Source organism: Falco naumanni, chromosome 4 (genome assembly GCF_017639655.2).
Source record: "Falco naumanni isolate bFalNau1 chromosome 4, bFalNau1.pat, whole genome shotgun sequence".
In the NCBI taxonomy this organism is placed as follows: Eukaryota; Metazoa; Chordata; class Aves; order Falconiformes; family Falconidae; genus Falco; species Falco naumanni.
This window is the reverse complement of record NC_054057.1, coordinates 37,893,702-37,914,480: the sequence shown is the minus strand read 5'-3', so window position 1 is coordinate 37,914,480 and position 20,779 is coordinate 37,893,702. Positions and strand designations below refer to the sequence as shown.

The window sequence follows — 20,779 nt, the reverse complement described above, 5'->3', positions numbered from 1 at the left end:
AGAACAGTTGTCATTATTTGTTGGTGTTCCAGTAGCAATTTTTTATTGTTGTCCTTTAAGAAATGCAACATATCCATACCTCAGCCTGATGGAGCACCCTCAAAAGGACAGCAAGATTACCACTTGTTGTGGAAGCTCTCTAGCTTCCATTTTGCACAGCAGTGGAGTGAGGCAGACATTTGGTGTTTCATTATTTTCTTTGACAAAAGAAGGGTGACAGAAGAAAGTTCCACGTTATTTGGTACAGAAATATGCCACTCATTTGCATGTCTTTGTATCTATAACTTACTTTGCTGGGGTGACTGATAGTCCTGCTCAGATGTGTGCATGAGATGGCATGCCACCAATGACAGAATGACATTAGTAACAACACATGGCTTGTCACCTTATATTGCTAAAATATGCCATGTCTTGTGGAACATGAAATATGAAATACAGTGTGAACATTAAAAATGTATTATGGTGTAAAAGAAATTTAGAGAAGGAGATCACCTGGAAGTTCACTAAGTCTTTGTCAGTAATCTGAAAACATGAGCTAGTGCCTTTAAAAAAAACAACAAAAAAACAGGTGAGAAAATACCATGTGTTTATTCTCATGAGCTAATACAAATGATTCCATCAAACCTGTGCTGTCTTTTGAGAGAAACGGGAATTTATTGCTTAAAACACTGCTTTTAGGATAGTTGTTGCCCTTCGTTTAGAAAGCAGCTCTGTTGTGTTGGATAGGAAAGATGATGTTTTGAAAAGACATGCTTGACCTTTGTTTGAGACAAAATATCTTTGGTGTCTGACCAGATGTTAGTGATTGATCCACTTAGGGGAGGCTGCGTAAGGAAAGAATCTCTATCTATAGCTCATTTTTGCCTCAAAGTGAGGTTGAGTTTGATGAGCAAGGTGGAGAAAACAGCACTGAATGGGAAGGCATGATCTTCAAGCACACTCAATGTGTAGAACTCATGAACATAGAAGATAACTCAAGTTGGGTTATGAAACTCAGATGTCAAAAAAATCATCCAGGTCACTAAAAAAAAAGCCAATCAATGTAATTTTGATCCTTTTTAAGATAACGTGTATGTTTTGCTTTTCAGCTTCTCTTTTGAAAGGATTGAAACATGCTAACATTGTGCTGCTTCATGACATCATTCACACCAAGGAGACCCTGACACTTGTGTTTGAATATGTGGTGAGTAAAGTAACTAATTTCTGGATACGGTCCAGGGTGCATTGAAGTTGATAGAAAAGCTCTGCTATTGAGGTCTATGGATCAGGCCAAAATAACCCTTTTTTTTCTTCAGGAGAGTGGATGCCATAAGAGATGATGCTTTTTTTTTGTAGTGGAATAGGCTAAAAGTGAAAGGCTGGGCTAGACCAGGTTCAGAGGTGAAGTGGCTACTAGGGCTCTTGAAGGACCTTATACTGGTTAGTTGGCTTTTCAAACTGGTTCTTTATTCTGCTTCCTTGTTACAATTTATTAGAGCTTTTTCTTTATTGATGTGATAGGTTAACTTTAAAATAGGTGAGGATAATGTAGATAAGGAGGAGGACAGGACTGAAATGTTTAACAGGTAATAAAGCGTGTAGCAAGTTTAAATGGCTTCTGTTATGCCTGGCTTGCGCATAGTGTCTTTTTATAAGTAATGTCAGTAAAAAAGAAGTCTGGCACATGCAATTTAGAATTTTTGATTATTATTTTTTTTGCTATGACTAGTTTTTTATGTACTAATTAAAACTTCAATTTACATAGTACACAGTGTAATGATCTAATTGTGTTCAGAGTGTTACTTTCCAAAGTCTTGGGCTTGGCCTCGTAATTAATCTTTTTAGTTTATCTAAGACAAACATATGGCATTTTTGTAGAACTACTTCAGCATTTAGCTGTGGAATTATCCAATGTACTATTATAATTAACATCCTAATTTTCACAGATGGGTCCAAGAACATGCAGTTTAAAAGAAACAAATTTGTTTAGAGAAGGTTAGGTTTTCAGTATAGTATCTGTTATTGTGTTGTAATCAGGAAGACACTGCATTTATAAAGTACAGTGATTACTAGTTTTACTCTTAGTACATCCCTACTTAAGACAGATGGAATTGTTTTGGTGTTTCTTGGGAGTATACCTTAATTTTTACATGATAGTGCATACGACATCTTGTCTGGAAAAGTCATTCACCTTGTCTATTTACATGAAAATGCTACAGTGTAATAATGTGGGTGTTCGGCTACAGGAGCCTGCCTACAGGATGGTTGCATGAAGTACATAGTTCTTTACCTCAGGTATAGAAATATTAATGAAAAATTAATTCCTTTTCTTAAAATTGGTGATTCTTCTGCTCCTGACTTATACACTGAATTAGCATGGGAAGAGCCTTGATATTTATTTTTATGTAGTGGTCAGTTTAGACTTATTTATGAGCACATCTTGAAGTCCCTTTTATCAGCAGCTATTTTTAACTGTATTCATCAGAACTGGTTGAGATATGAGATCTGCAGATTATTTCTCCCTATAATAGATGTTTTTGCCTATTATACTGATGTTCAATTTCTGGATTTTACATCTGGTAGTGGTGTTTACAGCCTGGCTCCCAGCCACATGTTATATCATGTTGCTGTCTGTGATAAGCATGACCACGAGACTATAAGCTTCCTGCAGTGGCTGGTTCTTGTGGATTCACTTAGTTGTTTGTTTTTCAACAGGGTGCTGTTGGGATCAATCCTGCTGGTGGCTGCACTTTTTAATTCCCACATTGTTTGGTAGCTATTGAAACTGTTTCAGGATCTCATTTAGCAATGGTTTCTAGCAACTGATCCAAGTGTAGTATTTGAGTATTTTGGCTGGTGGGCAGAGTCAAGGTGGTGTTCAGGAAGAAGGGGAGGAATGCATTGTTCTCTCCGGCCAGCCTAAGGACTGTATTGTAATGATGTAAGTTGCTCCTGTGCCTTGAGACAACAGAATTGCTTAACAAAAGTCTGGTTTTATTGTTAGGTAATGTAAAATTTAGGCTGATCAAATAGCTAAAGCCATCTGATAATGCTGTCTTACAGCTGGAGAATGCTCACGTAACCTGAATTGAGTTGTTGTGGGTGTGCATCATACAGGTTTTAATTGCATGATTGCAATGACCTTTTTTGTTCCTTTTGTCAAAGAGCTCTCACTCAGTGCATAATACGAATGTGCAGAGGGAAAAACTACAGTTGCCCATTCCTATCCACAGATTGTGGCTGGTTGACTATGCAGTCCAGCTGTGTAATTGGTGTTACTGAGCTCTGTGTCTGTAATGTCTATTTTGGTTTGTTGTTTTTTGTTGGGTTTGGGTGTTTGGTTTTTTCTGGTAACACCTGTACATGGTTATGCCATTAATGAGTGATTTGTACTGAAATCAGTAGAAATATTAGTGTGATTAAAATTACACTGTAACACACTTTTTTTTAATGACTGAGGCCTAACAAACCTAGAAGGGGTTGGATTTGATTGACTTCATAAAGTAACATCATGAAACTGATAACACTGTTGCCATTAATCACTATTGGCCATTTCAAACATAATAAAAACCATCTGAGTGAGATGTCATGATTATATTAGGGATCAACAGTTAGTGATCCAAGAGTTCTCAGAAAATGGAAACTTTGGGTCGCTAGGTCGGTGACGATCCATTGGGAAATTAATACTGATGAAACATCTGAAGTTATCAGAGGTGTTCTGTTTCAGCGTTGACCCTGAAAGAGTAGAATGAAATTTAATTTCATGTAGCACCTTTCATTGCAAAATGCGTTGCAGTTATAAGATAAAAGCTGAAAGCAGAATAGCCTCTGAAAGGAAACAGGGCAGTGATTAAATTCTCTGGGTACCTCAAATTAGAATTTTCTTTTTATATGGAAGTCTGTTAGATGAAAACATGACAGAGCTTTTTAACTTTAACCTTGCTGGTCCCTAGAAGCAAGAAAAGTCAATCTTTAAAAATTCTGACAGTTGAATCTATCTGACAGAAGTTCATTTTCCATATAAACATTTTGGTGGTGAATATGAAGCTGTACATTTCTGTGGAAGAAAAGGGGGACTTGCTTCTTTTGAATGAAAGAACTTAATTGAAAATATTTTAGTATATACAGTAGCTTGTTAGTAGGACATGATTTCTTTGTATGCTTTGGTAACTTAAATCAGCTGTGATTATTGTTGGTCATTCAAGCGTACCAAAAAGGGAGCTGAGAGCTCGGTTTTGTCACCGGATGACTGAGAGCCATTGCTCATTACCTGAGGAATTTTAAAGATGAACTGCTTGGAATCATGTTTATAAAACCTGAAGGGCTGATAGTCTTTCATGTATGAATGGTAGAGGAAATGGTTTCTGTGTAGTTACCTGGGATGTATGAAACAAGATCTGAAACAAAATGTGAAATTTTGACACATTTTGCATATGGTATCTGAGACTGCAATGACTTCCAGAAGAAGAAGGTCAGTTCAGCTTTACAGTTCAATGGACGAGTATGACTGTTCACATCAGTTTTGTTCCTCTCCTCTCTAGGCTCTGTTAAGAAGTTAGTTTATGCGACCTTGTGGGTGTGCCAGCTGTAGTGCAAGTGTCACTGATATAGCCAATTTTGCCAAAGGAAGTGATGAATTTTACAGGTGAGATCTTTGAAGATGGGTTCACATCTGTTTGTTCTAAAACTATCATTAGCTGCTACCATTTGTTCCTTCACTTATTTAAAAGGAACATGACTGTATTTTGAAACACTTAATTGCTGAAAGGCAGTCCTAACCAATACATATTACTACAGGCTTTGTAGAATGCTAATGAAGTTTTTAGTATTATGCATAATTACTTAAGTATGTTATTATCAATAAATGAACCAGTAACTTGTCCTATTCCTGGCATATAAAAGTGAGCTTGTAAAGCCATACTTTACATTATGCTTTCAATATTTATGAACTAGATTTGAAACAAGAACAGATACATTTATAGTTGGAAGTATGAGTCATGAGTAATACTAATTCTGCCTTAACAGTGAAAAAGCTCTAGACTAATCTAATAGTGTAATTTAAACCCAAGCATTTTCAATTACTTTGACTATTTTAATTTTTGTGTATGTTTTTTCTTCTTTAAAATTACTTTCCATTAAAGAAGAAAGTTTTAATTCTCATTGCTTCATTACAACAGCTAAAAAATACAATGAATTGGCTTAATAAAGTTTTATTAGTTACATTTTCCTCCCATTTCCTGTAAGAAAAAAATAGGTGTGAGTTTCTAATTTTTATGCTCATTGCAAATTGAGATATATACTGTTTATTGGAAGTAAGAGTTACAGAGCATGAGATTTTGCGTTTGTCATGGGACATCTTAGAAAAGTATTACACAAGGAAATGGTCAATGCTCATTATCTAAAAGGATCAACAATTTCTGCATTGAAAATTTTGAATTTTTTAGAACTTTTGATAATTTGGATTAAGCACTTTACTGTTTTTTTGGTTTTATTTATTTTATTAGGGAGTGTGTATTGACACTAAGGGTAGGATGGCATTGCTCATTTGTGAAAACAAACAAAATAATCCACATTGTTTTAGTGGATGAGAGAACAGGGGAAATCAGTGGAGTCCTAGAGCTGCTTTTGAGCTTTGATCCCTAGGACTGTTCAGCAATGCTTACTACCTAGAGGAAGTTAGGGAAACTGTGCACAAGAAGGAAGAAGGGGTCTTTTTCATCCTTGATTGAGAGTGAAACTTATTTGGAGGCTGCATTACCTTATTTTGGTGTGAATGTGAGATGATAGGTAATTTTCTGCCCACTTGATGTCCAGGAGTTTGGCCAGCCATGGTAAGCAAACAAAGCTCTGAAGCAAGCCAGATGCCTCTTGGCAGACAATGCTGCTTGCCATGAACATGCTTGTCTACCCAGGGAAGGAGCGGAGCTGCTGAGGTCTCCCAGCGTGGGAGCAGTTGAATTTAGTAGTTTCCATTTGCCTTGACCAGAAAAGGAGCCATTCCCCTATTGGTTTAACCCCTGCTTTGGGCTCCAGGCTTGCCCCAAGTTGGGCTACTTAAATTGAAGTCAAAAAGACAACAGAACAAGTCTGAGAGGAAGCAGAGCGAAAGAAAATCCCCGTACTGCTGAGAAGAGGCCGTAAGGGAATATTGCTCTTGGGAAAGCCTTGTTTTTCAAGTTTTAATGAGCAGATCAGTGACAGGAGCTGCTGCTGTCCAAGTATAGGTTGCAGATGCAAACAAAGTCAGCTTTGGGAGGTAAGGACTGAGAAGGGATTTCAGAAGGAAATTGCTTGGTGCTTTGCTGAAAGGTAAGGACTGTGTGCCAGACATGGGAATCAGCAGGAAAGGAGGAATGAGAAATTGTATTTAAATTGTCATGGTTTAACCCCAGCTGGTAACTAAGTACCACACAGCCGCTCACTCAGTCCCCCCTCACCCAGAGGTATGAGGAGAAGAATTGGAAAGGAGTGTAAAACTCGAGGGTTGAGATAAGAACCATTTAGTAAGTAGAGCAAGAGCCATGCATGCAAGCAAAGCAAAGCAAAAAATTCATTCACTATTTTCCATCAAGAGGCAGGTGTTCCGCCATCCCCAGGAAAGCCGGGCTCCATCATGTGTAACGGTTACTTGGGAAGGCAAACACCATAATGCCAAATGTCCCCCCCTTTCCTTCTTCTTCCTCCAGCTTATATACTCAACGTGATGTCATATGGTATGGAATATCTCTTTGGCTAGTTCGGGTCAGCTGTCCTGGCTGTGTCCCTTCTCCATTCCCTGTGCCCTTCCAGCCCTCTGGCTGGCAGGGCCCAAGAAACTGAGAGGTCCCTGACTTGGTATAAACATCACCCAGCAACAACCAAAACCATCAGTGCACTATCAACATTGTTCTTACACCAAATCTAAAACACATCACTGCACCAGCCACTAAGAAGAAAATATCCCAGCTGAAACTAGGACAAAATATAAATAAAAATACTCCTGCTAGGCTAAGAAGTTTACACAGGTCTGGTGGGAGGAAGAAAGATGATACTCATCATGCTGACTTTGCAAGATCTCAATCAAAGGTTGTGTAGACTTCATACAGAGGGTACGTACTGATGAAGAGATGTGTGAATAAAATTAATCAGGATTTACACCCAACAGATAGGAGGCTGTGTGTATCTGAATTTTTGTTCTTTGTACAATTTACTGATGTTTTTTATAACCTTACAAAATATTGGTTGGATTTGCACTGTGCTTTGCACCATTTAATAATTTGCATCTATTATTTATTCTTCTTTTTATTAACTACTGGTAAGTGTGTTCAGTGTAAGTACTGAAAAAAACCACAACAAAATTAAAGCATAAAAAACATCCAGAGCTCAGCTGACAGATGGAACACTGGAAATCGCATAAGATGTTCTATCTACTGATAGATCTCAATTATTTTTTCCTAAATTACAGATAAAAATTCCAAATGTCATTGTAGTGCATTAAAAACATATACATGTAGTAAGATACCTATGCCAGTGATAATGCTTTACTCAATACAGGTAAGGCCACCACCGAAAATAGTAAATCTGTCCACATAAGGAAAACCTGAATCAGGTGGAGACCTGAGGGGGAAAGAAACAAGAAAGAACAAACATCTAGATAAAGGCTTCCAAGGAAAAGTCAAAAGTAAAGTAGGGCTGGTTAGAGTTGGGGGGAAAAAGGATGAGATGGTTACAAACCTTTAAATATCTAATATAGAAAGACAGTGACTTGTTTCTGTGTCAATGGTAAAGAGGGTAAGAAAATCTGAAATTGCACTAAGGAAGAGAAAGATTAAATTATATGAATACCTCTTTAATGGTAACAATAGTAAAGCACTGAAGAAGATAACTACGAGGTGATGGTTTCTCTAATACTGGCTGTCTTTAAGAACAGTTTAGACATTCATCGGAACATCAGAATGACATGTCATTGATAGTAGATATAGGTAAGTTGATTGTTTTTTCTTTGAGAACCTTTCTATGTGTGTCTTTCTGCATCTTATTTTTTATCAGTTAAATATGAATACTTGTAGTCTTTCATTGAAGTTAATACACCTACTTTCCTGTATCAGGAGTTGAAGAAAAAAAAAGTTGATTTATTTAGTACTTCAAACAAAACTAAAGAAAAATGCTTCTAATTTTAGTATTTGTTAGATTTTTTTGTTGTTGTGTTTTGGGGTTTTTTTTTAGTAATTATGTTGTAGATTTCTGGACAGCCTACTATCAGTAATATTCTGGTGGCACACCACACATTCCTTATCTTTTAATTTCAGTAATAAACTGGCGTTGTCCAAGTCCCTCTAAGGTGAAACCTGACAGTGTCTCAACTTGCACTAGAGACTTGTCTAATCTAAACTTTTTTTCTCAGACCCTTTAATAATGTGGGTTGTAGCTGCTGCTTAATTCCTCTCAAAATGAGAAGCACTGATTTATTCAGTGCAGACTGAAACAACCAACCAACCAATCAACCACCAACCCAAAACCTGGCTGTTTGGAGAGTGATGATTGCCTTAATTCTAAATCTAAAAATAGATTTTTCATTCCGGAACCAGCAGTATGCAGCTTTGTGCTAAAAAACCAGAAACTTTGGGTGAGCGATTCTGGCAAAATAACACTAAAAATCCTGGAGTCAGAATGAAGAGATCAGTAATTGCAGATGTCATTATAATATGTTTATAGTTTTATGATATAAAAAATAATTAAGGAATGGTGAATAAGAGGAATCAAGCTTGAGTAATAAATAGAGTCAACACTTGAAAGTTAAAAAGGCCTATTCATTTTTTGTTTTTTTTACTACTTGAGTAAAGAGGATATAATCCATGGAAGCATCATTTTTCTTTTGTGTGCCTTGCAGCCTGAAGTGCAATTTTCCCTATAAAATTTTTATTAATCTTTCAATCATGCATGGGCAGTTAAGATTAGGAGGCAAGGCAGAAAATGGTCACTCAGCCGGTGTGAAGAGAGGTCTACCATAGGATGCTGAAGCTTTTAGAGAAAGTGTTTGCACTTCTCTTTTCCTGCCCTGAAGATTTTTTTTTTTCTAGCCCAGCACACCACCATAGCAAAGGCTCTTGTGCCAACTCAGCTTGTGTAGGTATGTCTACATTATCCACAGCCGATACTGTGCCAGTAGTAGTGTGGATACTTGGCATAGTGTGGCTGTATGTGGATTGTCATCCTCCCTGCAATGTGTGTGCTCTGTTTACGTGGTCCTGGAGTGAGTATTGTCACCATGAGCTTAGTGGTATCTGCCATGGTCCAACAAGAAACTTTTTGTAACTTCAGATTGATATTTTTTTTTAAAAAAAAATATGTGGATATAGCGGGTGTAATGGTCAGTGCTGTGGAAACCTAATGACTTACCAAGTTAAAGAGAAAGTGAACATGCACATGTACTGCAACTTGCTCAGCTTATAAGAATTGTCCCAGCCCTTTGTTGACTTTGGGAACTGTAAGTCCATCACAGTCTACACAAGTTGATGATCTGCTGCTAGGTTTTCATCATACTAAACAGAAATTCCTACAGATTTTTGAGGTGTCATTCTTTTGTTAAAATAATCCCATGAAATTAAGTGTTTATTGTCTCTTTAACCTGATTTACTAAGAAAACAAGGCTGATACAGTTATTAAGGTGGACAGAGAATAAGGAAAAGGATAAACTGGCTTCTTTAGAAAACTGGATTTTGTTGAAGACCTCTTAGTTCATTCAGCAGTTCTTTCCACAGCAGTGTGTGTTTCGCTTGTCAAGAATCAGGGACCAGATGAATGAACAGAGATATGCAATGAACAGAGACTTTGTATCAATAAATACATATTTTCTACTAACAACCAAAAGTCAGGCAACTGTGCATTCCTTTTTCTTTCTGGGATTTTCAGGTAGGTTTGTGTATGTATTATGTACTCCCACCACCAAACCTCCTTTTCTATATATTATTGTTAATGTGATTTGAAGTATTTTATCTTTGTTGACAGTGTGAGAGAAATCCAAGGCACTAGAAACATCTGTTAGCAAAATTGTTTTCATTAAAGGTGTCTTGTGGGGTGTTTTTTTTTCTTTCTTGAATCCCTAATATATATATTTCCCCTGCTGCTCAGCCCAGCTGGTGCTGTTGCCTTCTGCTGTTTTCCTGGAAGTTGCTTAGGTATCACCCAGAAATAGCTTGTAGGATATTTTGTTACCATGGCTAACACCGCATTTTCTCATAGGGGGAAAAGATTGCATTATACAAAGCCATAGAAACACTTGAAAATGAGAATCTATGAGACTTGAAAATACCAGCAACATGAAATTAGTTTAAACCGTGGTGCAGTAATCTGCAGAGCACTTAGGTTGGAGGATACATGTCATTTAAATAGAATTAAATTTTCTTTGTTCTCCTGTCACTTCAAAGTACTCCTACTGCCTATGCTTTTATTGGTAAATTATATTATCAGTTTAAGAATTTGTTGGTGACAAAAGGGAAAGTATTTTAGTCAGTAAAACTGCTAGAGCATAAATAATGTGTGCTCTCCTTTGAACAGAGAGGAATGGCTCGCAACAGCCTCGTTGGAGCAGCACAATCTGTCTGCTGCATGATGGCATCGCTGGCAGCCAAATACTCCCATTTTTGTTTTAATGGAAGGGTTCTTTCACATTGCTGGTTTTACATGATGGGAATGCGGTTGGAAATGCTTCCTGTTCCATTCACAAGCCCCAGGCTCTCCGTGCATTTCAGCTTCAAAAATGACAGCTGAAACCAATTAGGCAGAATTATGGGACAGCTAAGTCACATGGAGATTTATCATGACTGAGGAAGAGGAGGGTAAGAGAATGTATTGCATGGAAAGTAGAAGTGACTAATTTAATTAGAAGAGAATGACAGTCACATTATTATTATGGAAAAGGGCTGGCAAAGTGAGCTCATTTCATGTCACTGGCCATGGCTTTGAAAGGAGACGTCCTGCCCTTTGTCTGAATATGTTTTATGTTTGGTAGCAGTCTTCAATTTATGAGCAAGATAGCTGAGCAAAATAGTTGATGTTAAAGCAAAGCACTGAGCATATCTGAGGACAGTCATAACTTGTGGTTTACTCATCTATTCATAATTAGAGCTCCTTCAAGAGGAGAAGGGAGGAGTCTGAACCATCAACGTTTGCCTCGTTTTTTTTCTGTTTGCATGCTTCCTTTCTCCCAGAAGTAGGATGCAATGTATATAAACCTTGCTTCAGCTGTATAAATACCAGGCTGGATTCTTTTCCCTTCAGCAGATGCTTATACACAGTATACTCGCAAACATAAACATGCACGTGTCTATAACACAAACCAGAGTCTTGCTGAGTAGAGATGACCTTCATACACTTATAAACTGCCACGGGTATAAAGCAAAACCCAGTTCATTTCTTTGTGTGAGCCTGGAGACAGTATTTCATAAGGTAAATGAAACTTCTTGTGCTATTGTCACGGTGGTTGGTGGTGTGGGGGAGAAGTGAGTGAAAAACTTGACAGAATGAGTCTGAGCAAGCATGCATTTTCCTTTTTTTCTTTTTTTTTTTTTTCATATGGGATGTTTTCTTGGTTTTTGTCCCAGGCTTCAGTTTGCATAATCCTTGTAAAACTGTTGGTTTTTAGACTCTGAGCAGTTAGGTTGGATACGTAACTTAATATCTCCATTATTTTCATGTAGCCGTATGAGTTGTGATACTTGTCTCCATCATAGGGAGGAGAATATTTGAAATTAATTGAAACTTGGGTCAAAAGTAGGCATTGGCTGGTGTGCTTCTACGTATAGTTGGAAAACAGAGGAATGGTTGGACTAGTGTAGCTGAGCGTGAGTTTTCTATTCCCTGTCCTAGGAGACATTGTGCCGTCTCTGATCTAACCAGAAATCATGCCATCTGCCCCAGAAAGGTCGGGGGGTTCCTAGTGCAAGTGTAGTTACTTCAGTTGTGCACTGAGGAAAGGGGTTGTGTTTTAACTTGGTGAGAGAAGGTAGCACAAAGGCTTGATAGAGCCTTCTCAAGGATGTGTAGCTGTGTGTGTCAGAATCCTGAAGTCAAGTCACATTCCTGGAGCAGTGATCTTCCGGCACGATTTAGTAAAATACAAGTATTTGAAGAAATAAGATGACAAAATCCACCTCAGGTTGCCTATACTTATTTTTAATTTCAGCCAAAATGGCCAGGATATCTTAAACCTGTAGTGGAGAACCCTTACTCTAAATACTGAAGCCTTACAGCATGGGCTTGGAGTTTGGAAGATGGGTGCCCTTTGTGCTGTGGGTGGTGCTGAGCTATTATTTCCAAAATTGCCCCAAATGTGGTCAAGTGGTAAGCTTCAGAAAAATTGTGATTTGTACTTAAAAACTATGTATTTAAGATTCCCCCTGTCCTCTCAAAGACTTGCTTTAATCTTGCACTTAAGATATCATAGATGGCATCCCCGGAGGAAATGAGGTTGTTCTCAGGGAAGCGAGGTTGTTTCTCCAGGAGTTAATAGGGGGAGGAGAGATCAAATTGCTTACTTAAAGCAAAAGAGATTTTGCACAAACCAGGTATCTGCTGGGGTTCCTGCCTCATTCAGAGTATCTTTTCAAGGTAAGGCAGGTAATACTACTGTAGAGAACTGGGTTCCATCCCTGCTGTGTTGGGAATTGTCATCGCCATCACAAATTGCTGTCATTGCAATTCAGATACAACTGACTTCTGCTATTCAGCATAAGATTCTCAGTCTCCCTTGCAAAAGCATTATACACTCACAGCTGTAACTGAAGTCAGTCAAAACAGAGAAGGCAAAATTGTGTGAAATACTATGAAAAGTCAAAACCAAAGTGCTTTAAATGGAGTTGGCCAAATCAGTGATATTTAGAGACTTTTTTTCTCTTTGCTTTGCTTCCCTACCTGATAAGAGAATAGTGCCACATCTCCCCTGGATTGCTATGGAACTATTTTATGTTTGTGTAGTGTGTGAATAGCATAGCAATAAGCAGGTAAGGAATGCCAGTGAGATTAATATTTTTGCCTTCAAAGTAGTAAATGATCCAGAGACTGCAAGCTGTGTGAGAATGGAAAAAAAAAATCCAAAACATAAAAACAGCACAGCTGTTCTGTAATCAGGTAACTCCTATTCTACTCAGTGAGTATGTCTAATCCTGTGAGGGGAAAATAGAAAGTGATCACATAATGCATTTAAAAATTTATCATAACGTACGTTTATTGGGCGAACAAATAAAAGGTTGGATAAACCCCATTAATTCTGGACTTCCCTAGCTTTTGAGTTCTTCACTATGGAAACTTGATTTATTTATTGTTTTGTGTAGCTGTTACGAACAGATTAGTGCTAATAGCTTGTATATACATGTAGGTATGGGTAAACTGGTTGAGTGTTAAGAGCAGGAATTAATGGGATTTTGAATTTCAGCTCAAATAACATGTTCTGACAGCATGGCATTAGTTGTGGTGATTTATGTGTGTTGGAGATTAACAGTGTGGCTGATAGTTATTAAAAGATGCCTTGAAGCAGAATTGGTCTAGCCAGGTTTCTGTGATCAGGTTGCATGTGACAGATACTTGTCATTACTTGGAAGTCTCTGTACTGCATTCCCAGTGTATCCTGCTTCCCTGTGAGGTGTCCTCACCCTCTGAGACAGTGGAGAAAGAACTGTAAAAGGTGTTGGTTGGTTTGTTTCTTGTCTTTCTGCCTTGTTTCAGCATAGCTTTATGTTATTGCCAGAATATAATTGTATCTTGCATTTTCCTTTAGAGTATATATTTTATTAGATCAAGGTGTTAACCACAGTAAAGATCCTGGCATTGCGAGCATGGCATGCTGTATCTGCAGCCACTGTTCTACTTGGGAAAGCATGTTGCCTTCTACCTCGAAGTACAGTGTTAAGAAAAAGACTCCATTCACCTATATGGTACCAATTTCATGCAATGCTGTTAGAAAACTGCTTTCATCCAGTTTACTGTTTTCTTTTTTAATGTTTTCCTGAAACTTGCATTCATATTGTCTTCTTCAATGTCAGCTGAGTACACAAGCACTGGAGCAGACACTTGGCCGCCAAAAAAACAGGTTTAGAAATAGCTGTCCCTGCAGCGCTGTCAGCTTTCCTGGCTGTACTAATATTTAATTCAATGTGCATTGAGGCCTTACCTTGGGAAAAGAAAAGCAGCTGATGCTGTCTGCTCTACAGCTATCTTTTTTTTTTTTAATTGAGGAACAATGTACTATAACTTCATAAGTTGCTTTCCCAGTTGGTGCCATAGTGTTTAGGGTCTTTTGTGAGGACTCCAACTTAGTTTTATGAGGGCAAATTCTTGAAAGATTTGAACAGAAAAGACTTTCCATTTCTATTTACTGGCTGAAGGAAGGTTGGTAGAGGTTTCTCTGTGTCTGTAGCATGTGTGAGGGGAAAAAAATAGATGACAAGACTGCTGCACAATTGACTCCGTAAAGGCTTCCAAGATTATGTAGAAATTGCTGTTTACATTGAATTTTGGGTAGATACGAGCAATTGGTTTTTGAAGGAGAGAACCACTGATGCAAAAGGTTATAGCAGGCTACCAGTTGTCCAGGTCCTTGGGGTAGGAAGAAGCAGTGAATGATGCATAACACAAACAGGGTCATCATTGATGTTCATGTATGGAGGAAATGCATCTAAATAATAACTGAAATGTAAGTGGAAGAAAATGGGTTTATCCTCAAAATTCATTACAAGTATATTTGAAATAAAAAGATGACTTATTGCTGTTCCTAGTGATGTAACTCTGAAGAGGATGTTCTTAGAAAGTTTTTGGTGAATAGAAAGGTGCAGCTATTGGGCAGTTGAGGTGCTGGAGCTTCAGGGATTGGACCTTCAGAAGTAGCATTGGCTTTGTCTGGTCTAGTTTCTGGGGGGTGACCAGTTGCAAATCGTAGAAATCAATAGAAGGTGAAAGAGGCACTAAGCTTTCCACCTACCAGGTTATCTGTCGCCCACAAAAGCTTGATGACTGAACTATGGGGTAATGGTAATTCTCCTTCAGCCAGCCCATGCAAGGGAGCGGGCCATGCCGGGGGCCGTGATGGGTGCGTCAGAGGATGGGACAGCACTGCCCAGGCTTTCTAAAGCAACATTTCAGCCTTTTCTTTAAAGTTCTCCCAGGCACTGTGGGTGCTATCGCTGTTCAAAGATTTGTATTTGAGTTGGTACTTCTCTTCAATAAGCAACAACAGGGAGAGTCCCCAAACTTAATTTGACACCAGCCATCACCTGTAGTAAAGGTGTTTCCCTTCATATTTTGCCAGAAGCAGGCTCTTGTAGTGGGGTTAGTACTCAAAACCTGTTCCCTTTTCCAAACAAATGACAAGGTTAGCAGATGACTTTGTTCAAGTATGTTTCCTTGACGTTGATAACAGTAAAACAAGACAGAACTGGGTAATGCTGTGATGCATACTGAAGGATGACTGGTCCATTTTTGGCATGGTTTATTGGTACAGTCCAGAAAACTAGCTGGGAGATTGGGAGTTTATACCTGAAGTGACTAGAGATTTTACAGAAACTAGGAATAAGTCTTTAAACAGAAGATAGACCTTATGCAAAATGCACTTCACTGACAGTAACTGTTCATGGTAGAGGTGTATTTTTAGATTTTCTTTGTAAATACATTCATTAATGTGTTAACTATAAATTAAAGCTTTGCTTGTTGTAGCTTGTGTTTTGGAAGCTCTGTTGTGTTGTATTTAGTGTGGCTTGCCCCGTCTGTGTGTGCCCTCTGCCCCCCTGATACCCACACTGCTCATTTTGGAGCTCAAGCAATTTCCTGCAGTTCGGACGCTCGCTCCTTTGAAGCCATGTAAGAATTCATGAAAAAAAGTTGTGCTAGCACACAACCTAATCAACCAGTGTATCTTGTGTTGTTGAAATATTAATTTTACAGTGTGTTTTCATATTTATGACTTCAGAAGAGATTATACAGAACAGTTGTGGCTACTAAGATTTTGTGTCTTAGAAGATGTGAACTTCTCTGATTCTTTATAACTCTGCAAAAGAGCACTAGAGAATGGCTCCTGGAGTAGGAAATGTTGCACAGAGAAACCATTCTGCTATATAGAAGGCAACTTTTGTCCAAAACTCTCACCTTGAAAACTGCTTATATTTAGTTGGGCTGTTCTGTATGTGAGGCAGGTATTGCCAAGTAGCTTTTCAAGGAATGCTGGATGGTTTTTACAAGATGTGTTCAGCAACCAGATGTGGAAGACAGAGTCAGTTTCCCGAGTTTTTTGGTTGTTAATCTAGTGTATATTTTTGCTTTGCTTATTCTGAACATAATTCCAGAAGCTGAGTTGTGCAAGCAAATCATAGAAGAGACATGCCACTTCACTGGAAGTGTGCTGCTGACTGGTAGGAATGTGAAGAAATGCAAGAGAAAAATTCAGAGACAGTGGTGTGTCCATAATAAATCCAATAAATACTCATTAATTAAAAATAACAATTTACACTTGCAAGCCTGCTTATTTTCTGGAGATATTTTATGGTATATTTGTGGGGAATATAGGCAACTATGAAGTGAAAACATAGTTTTGTGTCTTCAGTGAAGGTATTTTCTAAAGTATCTGTAATTAATAGCTGTACGTGTGCATAATATGCGCTTTTTGAGCTGGAAATGATCATTTAGTACTCTGATAGGCAATGCATTTCAGATTTATTTTCTAAACCATTAAGCCATCTTAATCTAGAATGACTATAAAATGATATTTAAAATCCCATGTTTTAATGTGAATAATGACAGCAACATTTGAGGTTCTCCATTGATGTTCTTCCTCTTCCTTCCTAATATTACTTTATTGGTATTGATGATGATATTGTCCTTACAAGGTATAAAATGATAATAAAATTAATTTACCATATACAGAATGTTAGGAAAAAAATAATTTACATTTGGTGAATATTCATATCAGTCAAGTTACCAAGGTTGTTAAATAAAATGGAGTGTAAAGGTACAAGCGTGTGTGCACACGTGTGGCTGAAAAATCTCATTATTTTCCATTTGTTGTGCCCACTCCTAAGTAGAAGGATATTTAATTGCTGCAGTCATACAGATATTAATACACTTTTTTCCATCTGACTTTCTTGTAGCATACTGATTTATGTCAGTACATGGACAAACACCCTGGAGGGCTTCATCCAGAAAATGCAAAGGTAAGTGTCAAAAAGAGCACACATTCAAGGCAAACGCAGTAACAGTAACTTTGTGTAAAATGTCATGTTGGTTGTTTCACAGAAACTGATTATTAGCTAAAGGGAAAATGACTGGCATATGAACTGCATTTTAAAAGATATTTTTTTCTTTAAAAATAATTAAAAATGTAAGTATTTGAACATCCCCACAAGAGAACTTGTGAAGTCTGTAAAACTGATTCAGAGCCAGAATATTTGAGTAAATACTGTTAGTGTTGGTAACCCCTCCCCTCCATTCAAACATTTGCTCTTAAGACAATACTACCCTAAACCTCCTGAGTAAATATCCTTTAGGCAGCCAGTACTAGATCTTCAGTGAGGTAAATCACTGTAGGTTCACCAGGTTTGAGGGAACTGTAGTAAATTATATTAGCTGAATGTACTGCTTTTTATATGAGCATATAAAATCTTCCCTAATCTTTTTGCTCACTTATTTTGATGAAGCATTTTCATAGCTGATCTCACTTTTAATTTATTTATTTTTTCCTTCTGAGGTAGATACTGAGGATTGTCATGCAGGAAGGAGGGAGTATATTAGCAGGATTTAATGGAAAGATAGACTGGTAGAGACTTGATCCAGTTACTTTCTGGGAAGTCAGCCAAATGATTTTAGCATCAAATGGAAGCCAGTCAGACATACAGAATGTGTTATGTGTGTATAGATCACCCAGATGATATTTGTTACACTTGCCTTGCACTTTGACATCAGTCCCATTGTTGTTCTACTTTAGAAGTGTTTAAATCTTCACTTGTCATACTGAGAGCTTTATTCTAGTATTTAGTTTCTTGAAATTGAGAAGTTTGTGGAAAAAAATAAATCACACTTTCCTGGAAAACTCAAAGGCCTTTTTGGTTTAAGAAAAGAAAATATTTTAAAAAGAGGAATTATTTTTTTTTTTTCAGTATCTGATCATTGTTGTACATCAACTGCTTTTATAGTGTAATGGATTAATTTTCTAGATGAGAATGGCTATCATAAAAAAAATAATTAAATAAAGAATTCTTCCTTACTGCATATATTTGGCCAAACTAAAAAAAAATATATATATATATTCATATATTCTTTTTGAAAATACATGATGTGTATGCTGCAAGCTAGCTTCCTTGTAATGTATGACTGTCACTCAGACATTTTGCTAGCGTGAACAGGGAAAGCCCACGGGTCTCCTCCCAGTGCCAGCTTCACAGTGCCTCTGTGACTGCGGTGCTTGGAAATGGCTAAAGGTGGGTGAGGTGGGACCTGTTCTTCAACCGCTAAAACTTCTGAGCTTCCTTTGCTGTTCAGTTTCCTAAGCAGAGTTTCATGTGCGTGTTAAAACAATGGTTTTGCGTTTCATTTCCCTGTGAGAGTACTTCTACATTTGGCTTTCTGAAGTCTGGCATAAGCTACAACTGGCTTTGAAAGTTTTTTGTGCTGCTTCAGATTTGCAAGACCTACTCCAAGGCTGCAGTGCTGTATAGCTCAGGATCTAATATGCAGTAGCCATTGTAGCTGTAATTGTTGCCCACTGAGAAGACATTATACTTCACGTAACTGTACTTTTTCTTGATCGTATCAGGGCCCAGTGAGCTTGTATTTTTGAGGATAGGCATACGTGGATAATTAGGCTTGTTAATGTGTCACTCCTCCAAATCCTGAGATACCTTTCCTAAAACAGGAGCTTCAGAGGGAACTGCAGCAACAGAATTTCACTTTCAGATTTTGCCACATGTATTCCTGTGGCTGTCTTTACCATCTAACAACAGTGTTCAGCAACACTTCTGAAGCTTATGGGCACATTACAAATACTTCTTTGAGTAGCCAAGTTTAGAGTCCTGGTGTGCTGCTAGTTCAAGCTTTTTAAAATCCAGATGGATTATTAATTTAAAAAAAAAAGAGAGAGAAAAAACATCGGGAAGTTGGAGCAGATTACTCTTCTGCCATGAGCAATCCTATTGGACAATTAATATTTTTTTCCTGTTGAATAATAATAATGAAAATTGGTTATATGCGTTTAGTAAACTCTTTTGCCAGGCCAGCAACAAAGACTAGCCTTAGTTCATGCAGTAATTATTAAAATCTAGCATGATGGTTTGAGCTCCTGCAATTTTAAAACTGATTTAGCCTGCCTGGGGTTTTCAGTGAAATACCTGCTGTCAAAGCTATGAGTGAAAAATACCTGCCTAGCCCAATAGAGTGAATTCTTCAGCAGGGGGGGGACAGAGGCTGCAAAGAAAAGGGAAGCCAGTCATATATGCTGACAACTCCCAGACTTTCACCACCATGCAAAACTAACAGCTTGCACTCCTGTCTTCTGACAGAGGAGATAAGGTGGTTACTACATAATATCTTAATGCTTTGCTGTGCTCAGTTTGTCGACTTACATAACTGTGGTTCTGAGACTTTGCCACCTCTTTTGGTTTTAGCTTCTGGACAGAGTTGTCTATATGGAACTACAGCTGTTTTTTAAGAGTTGAGCTGAGCCATGTTAATTAGCCTTCTCTCCCTGCCAGCCCCTTCTTGCTACAGGTCCTTCAGGAATTTCACTTTTAGTCAGACTTTTAGGCAGTGTTTGTTCAGAATCACTGGTTATGTGATCCCTAAATCCATTTTAAAAAACTTACAGTTGAGCAATTATATTCCAGTAGTAATAAATTAGTCTCAGCTCTCTGGGGCTAACCTGTGGGATTAAGCCATTGATGCTCTCCCAGTATGACAGAAGGCCCCCTGCCTTTCAATTTTGTTTTTTAGGAAAGTATTGCCTACAGATGGATATTCCTTTCTGACTTATTGCCGGTTATTAGAAATACAAAACCACATAATCATGCTTTTTTTTCCAAATAATATTGTACAGTAGTTCCTGTAAAATTGTACTTCATAGGAATGCAGAAGCAGTGCTATTATTTATTTATGTTTTGGTTTCTATAGGACATCTTCAGCCTAATTGTATTTCTGAATTTTCTCTGTATTTACAAGTTAAAGGCAATGGTTGTTCCCTCAGGCTTACTTTTAGATGAAGAATCATGAATAGAATAAAATCCAGATTACTTTGATAGACACACATATTGCTGTCCCCTTGGGTGTTGTGTTTGACATTGCCTTTCTTTGAGGTTTCAAATAGGCTATTTGCTGTCACTTAAATGTTCTAAATAAAGACTATGCAGAATATTCTAAATATGTGGAAGTATAAAGAAGAATGTCTCAATTGGCAGTCGTAGGAGTCTTGGGACAGTATGTTTAAGCAAACAGAAAATATTGTTTCCTGAAGTATTAGGTTTATCCTTTTAGTGGTACATATGTATTCACACATAATGATTTCAGAATTTTATATTTCATGTGTGGAGATGAAAGTCTTACCAAGAACACCAGGTTTTAAACTCTTCACAGAATTTGTGCATGGGGCTGAGATACTGGTTTTTTAATACTTATCCTTGAGAATGTTAAACCAAGTATCCTGGTGACATATATGTGGTTAAGTACTTGCAACATCTTTATGAGCTGTAAGGGAAATTGGCAGAAAGCAGCTGTTTCAATCCATAGGTTCTCCAAATTCTGTTAGCTTCAAATACACAATCATATACATCTTTGGTTACTAACAAGCCTGCAT

The 20,779-nt window shown here is 37.7% G+C and overlaps 1 protein-coding gene across 2 annotated transcripts in view; it reads left to right on the top strand.

Moving 5' to 3' along the window:
• Nucleotides 1-20,779, top strand: part of CDK14 (cyclin dependent kinase 14) — a 316,643-nt gene that overhangs the window by 132,396 nt on the left and 163,468 nt on the right. For both annotated transcript variants that reach the window (XM_040592698.1, XM_040592699.1), the window contains 2 exons: nucleotides 1,089-1,183; nucleotides 17,091-17,153. In XM_040592698.1, the coding sequence (XP_040448632.1) occupies nucleotides 1,089-1,183; nucleotides 17,091-17,153 (158 nt within the window). The remainder of the gene's footprint in view (nucleotides 1-1,088; nucleotides 1,184-17,090; nucleotides 17,154-20,779) is intronic.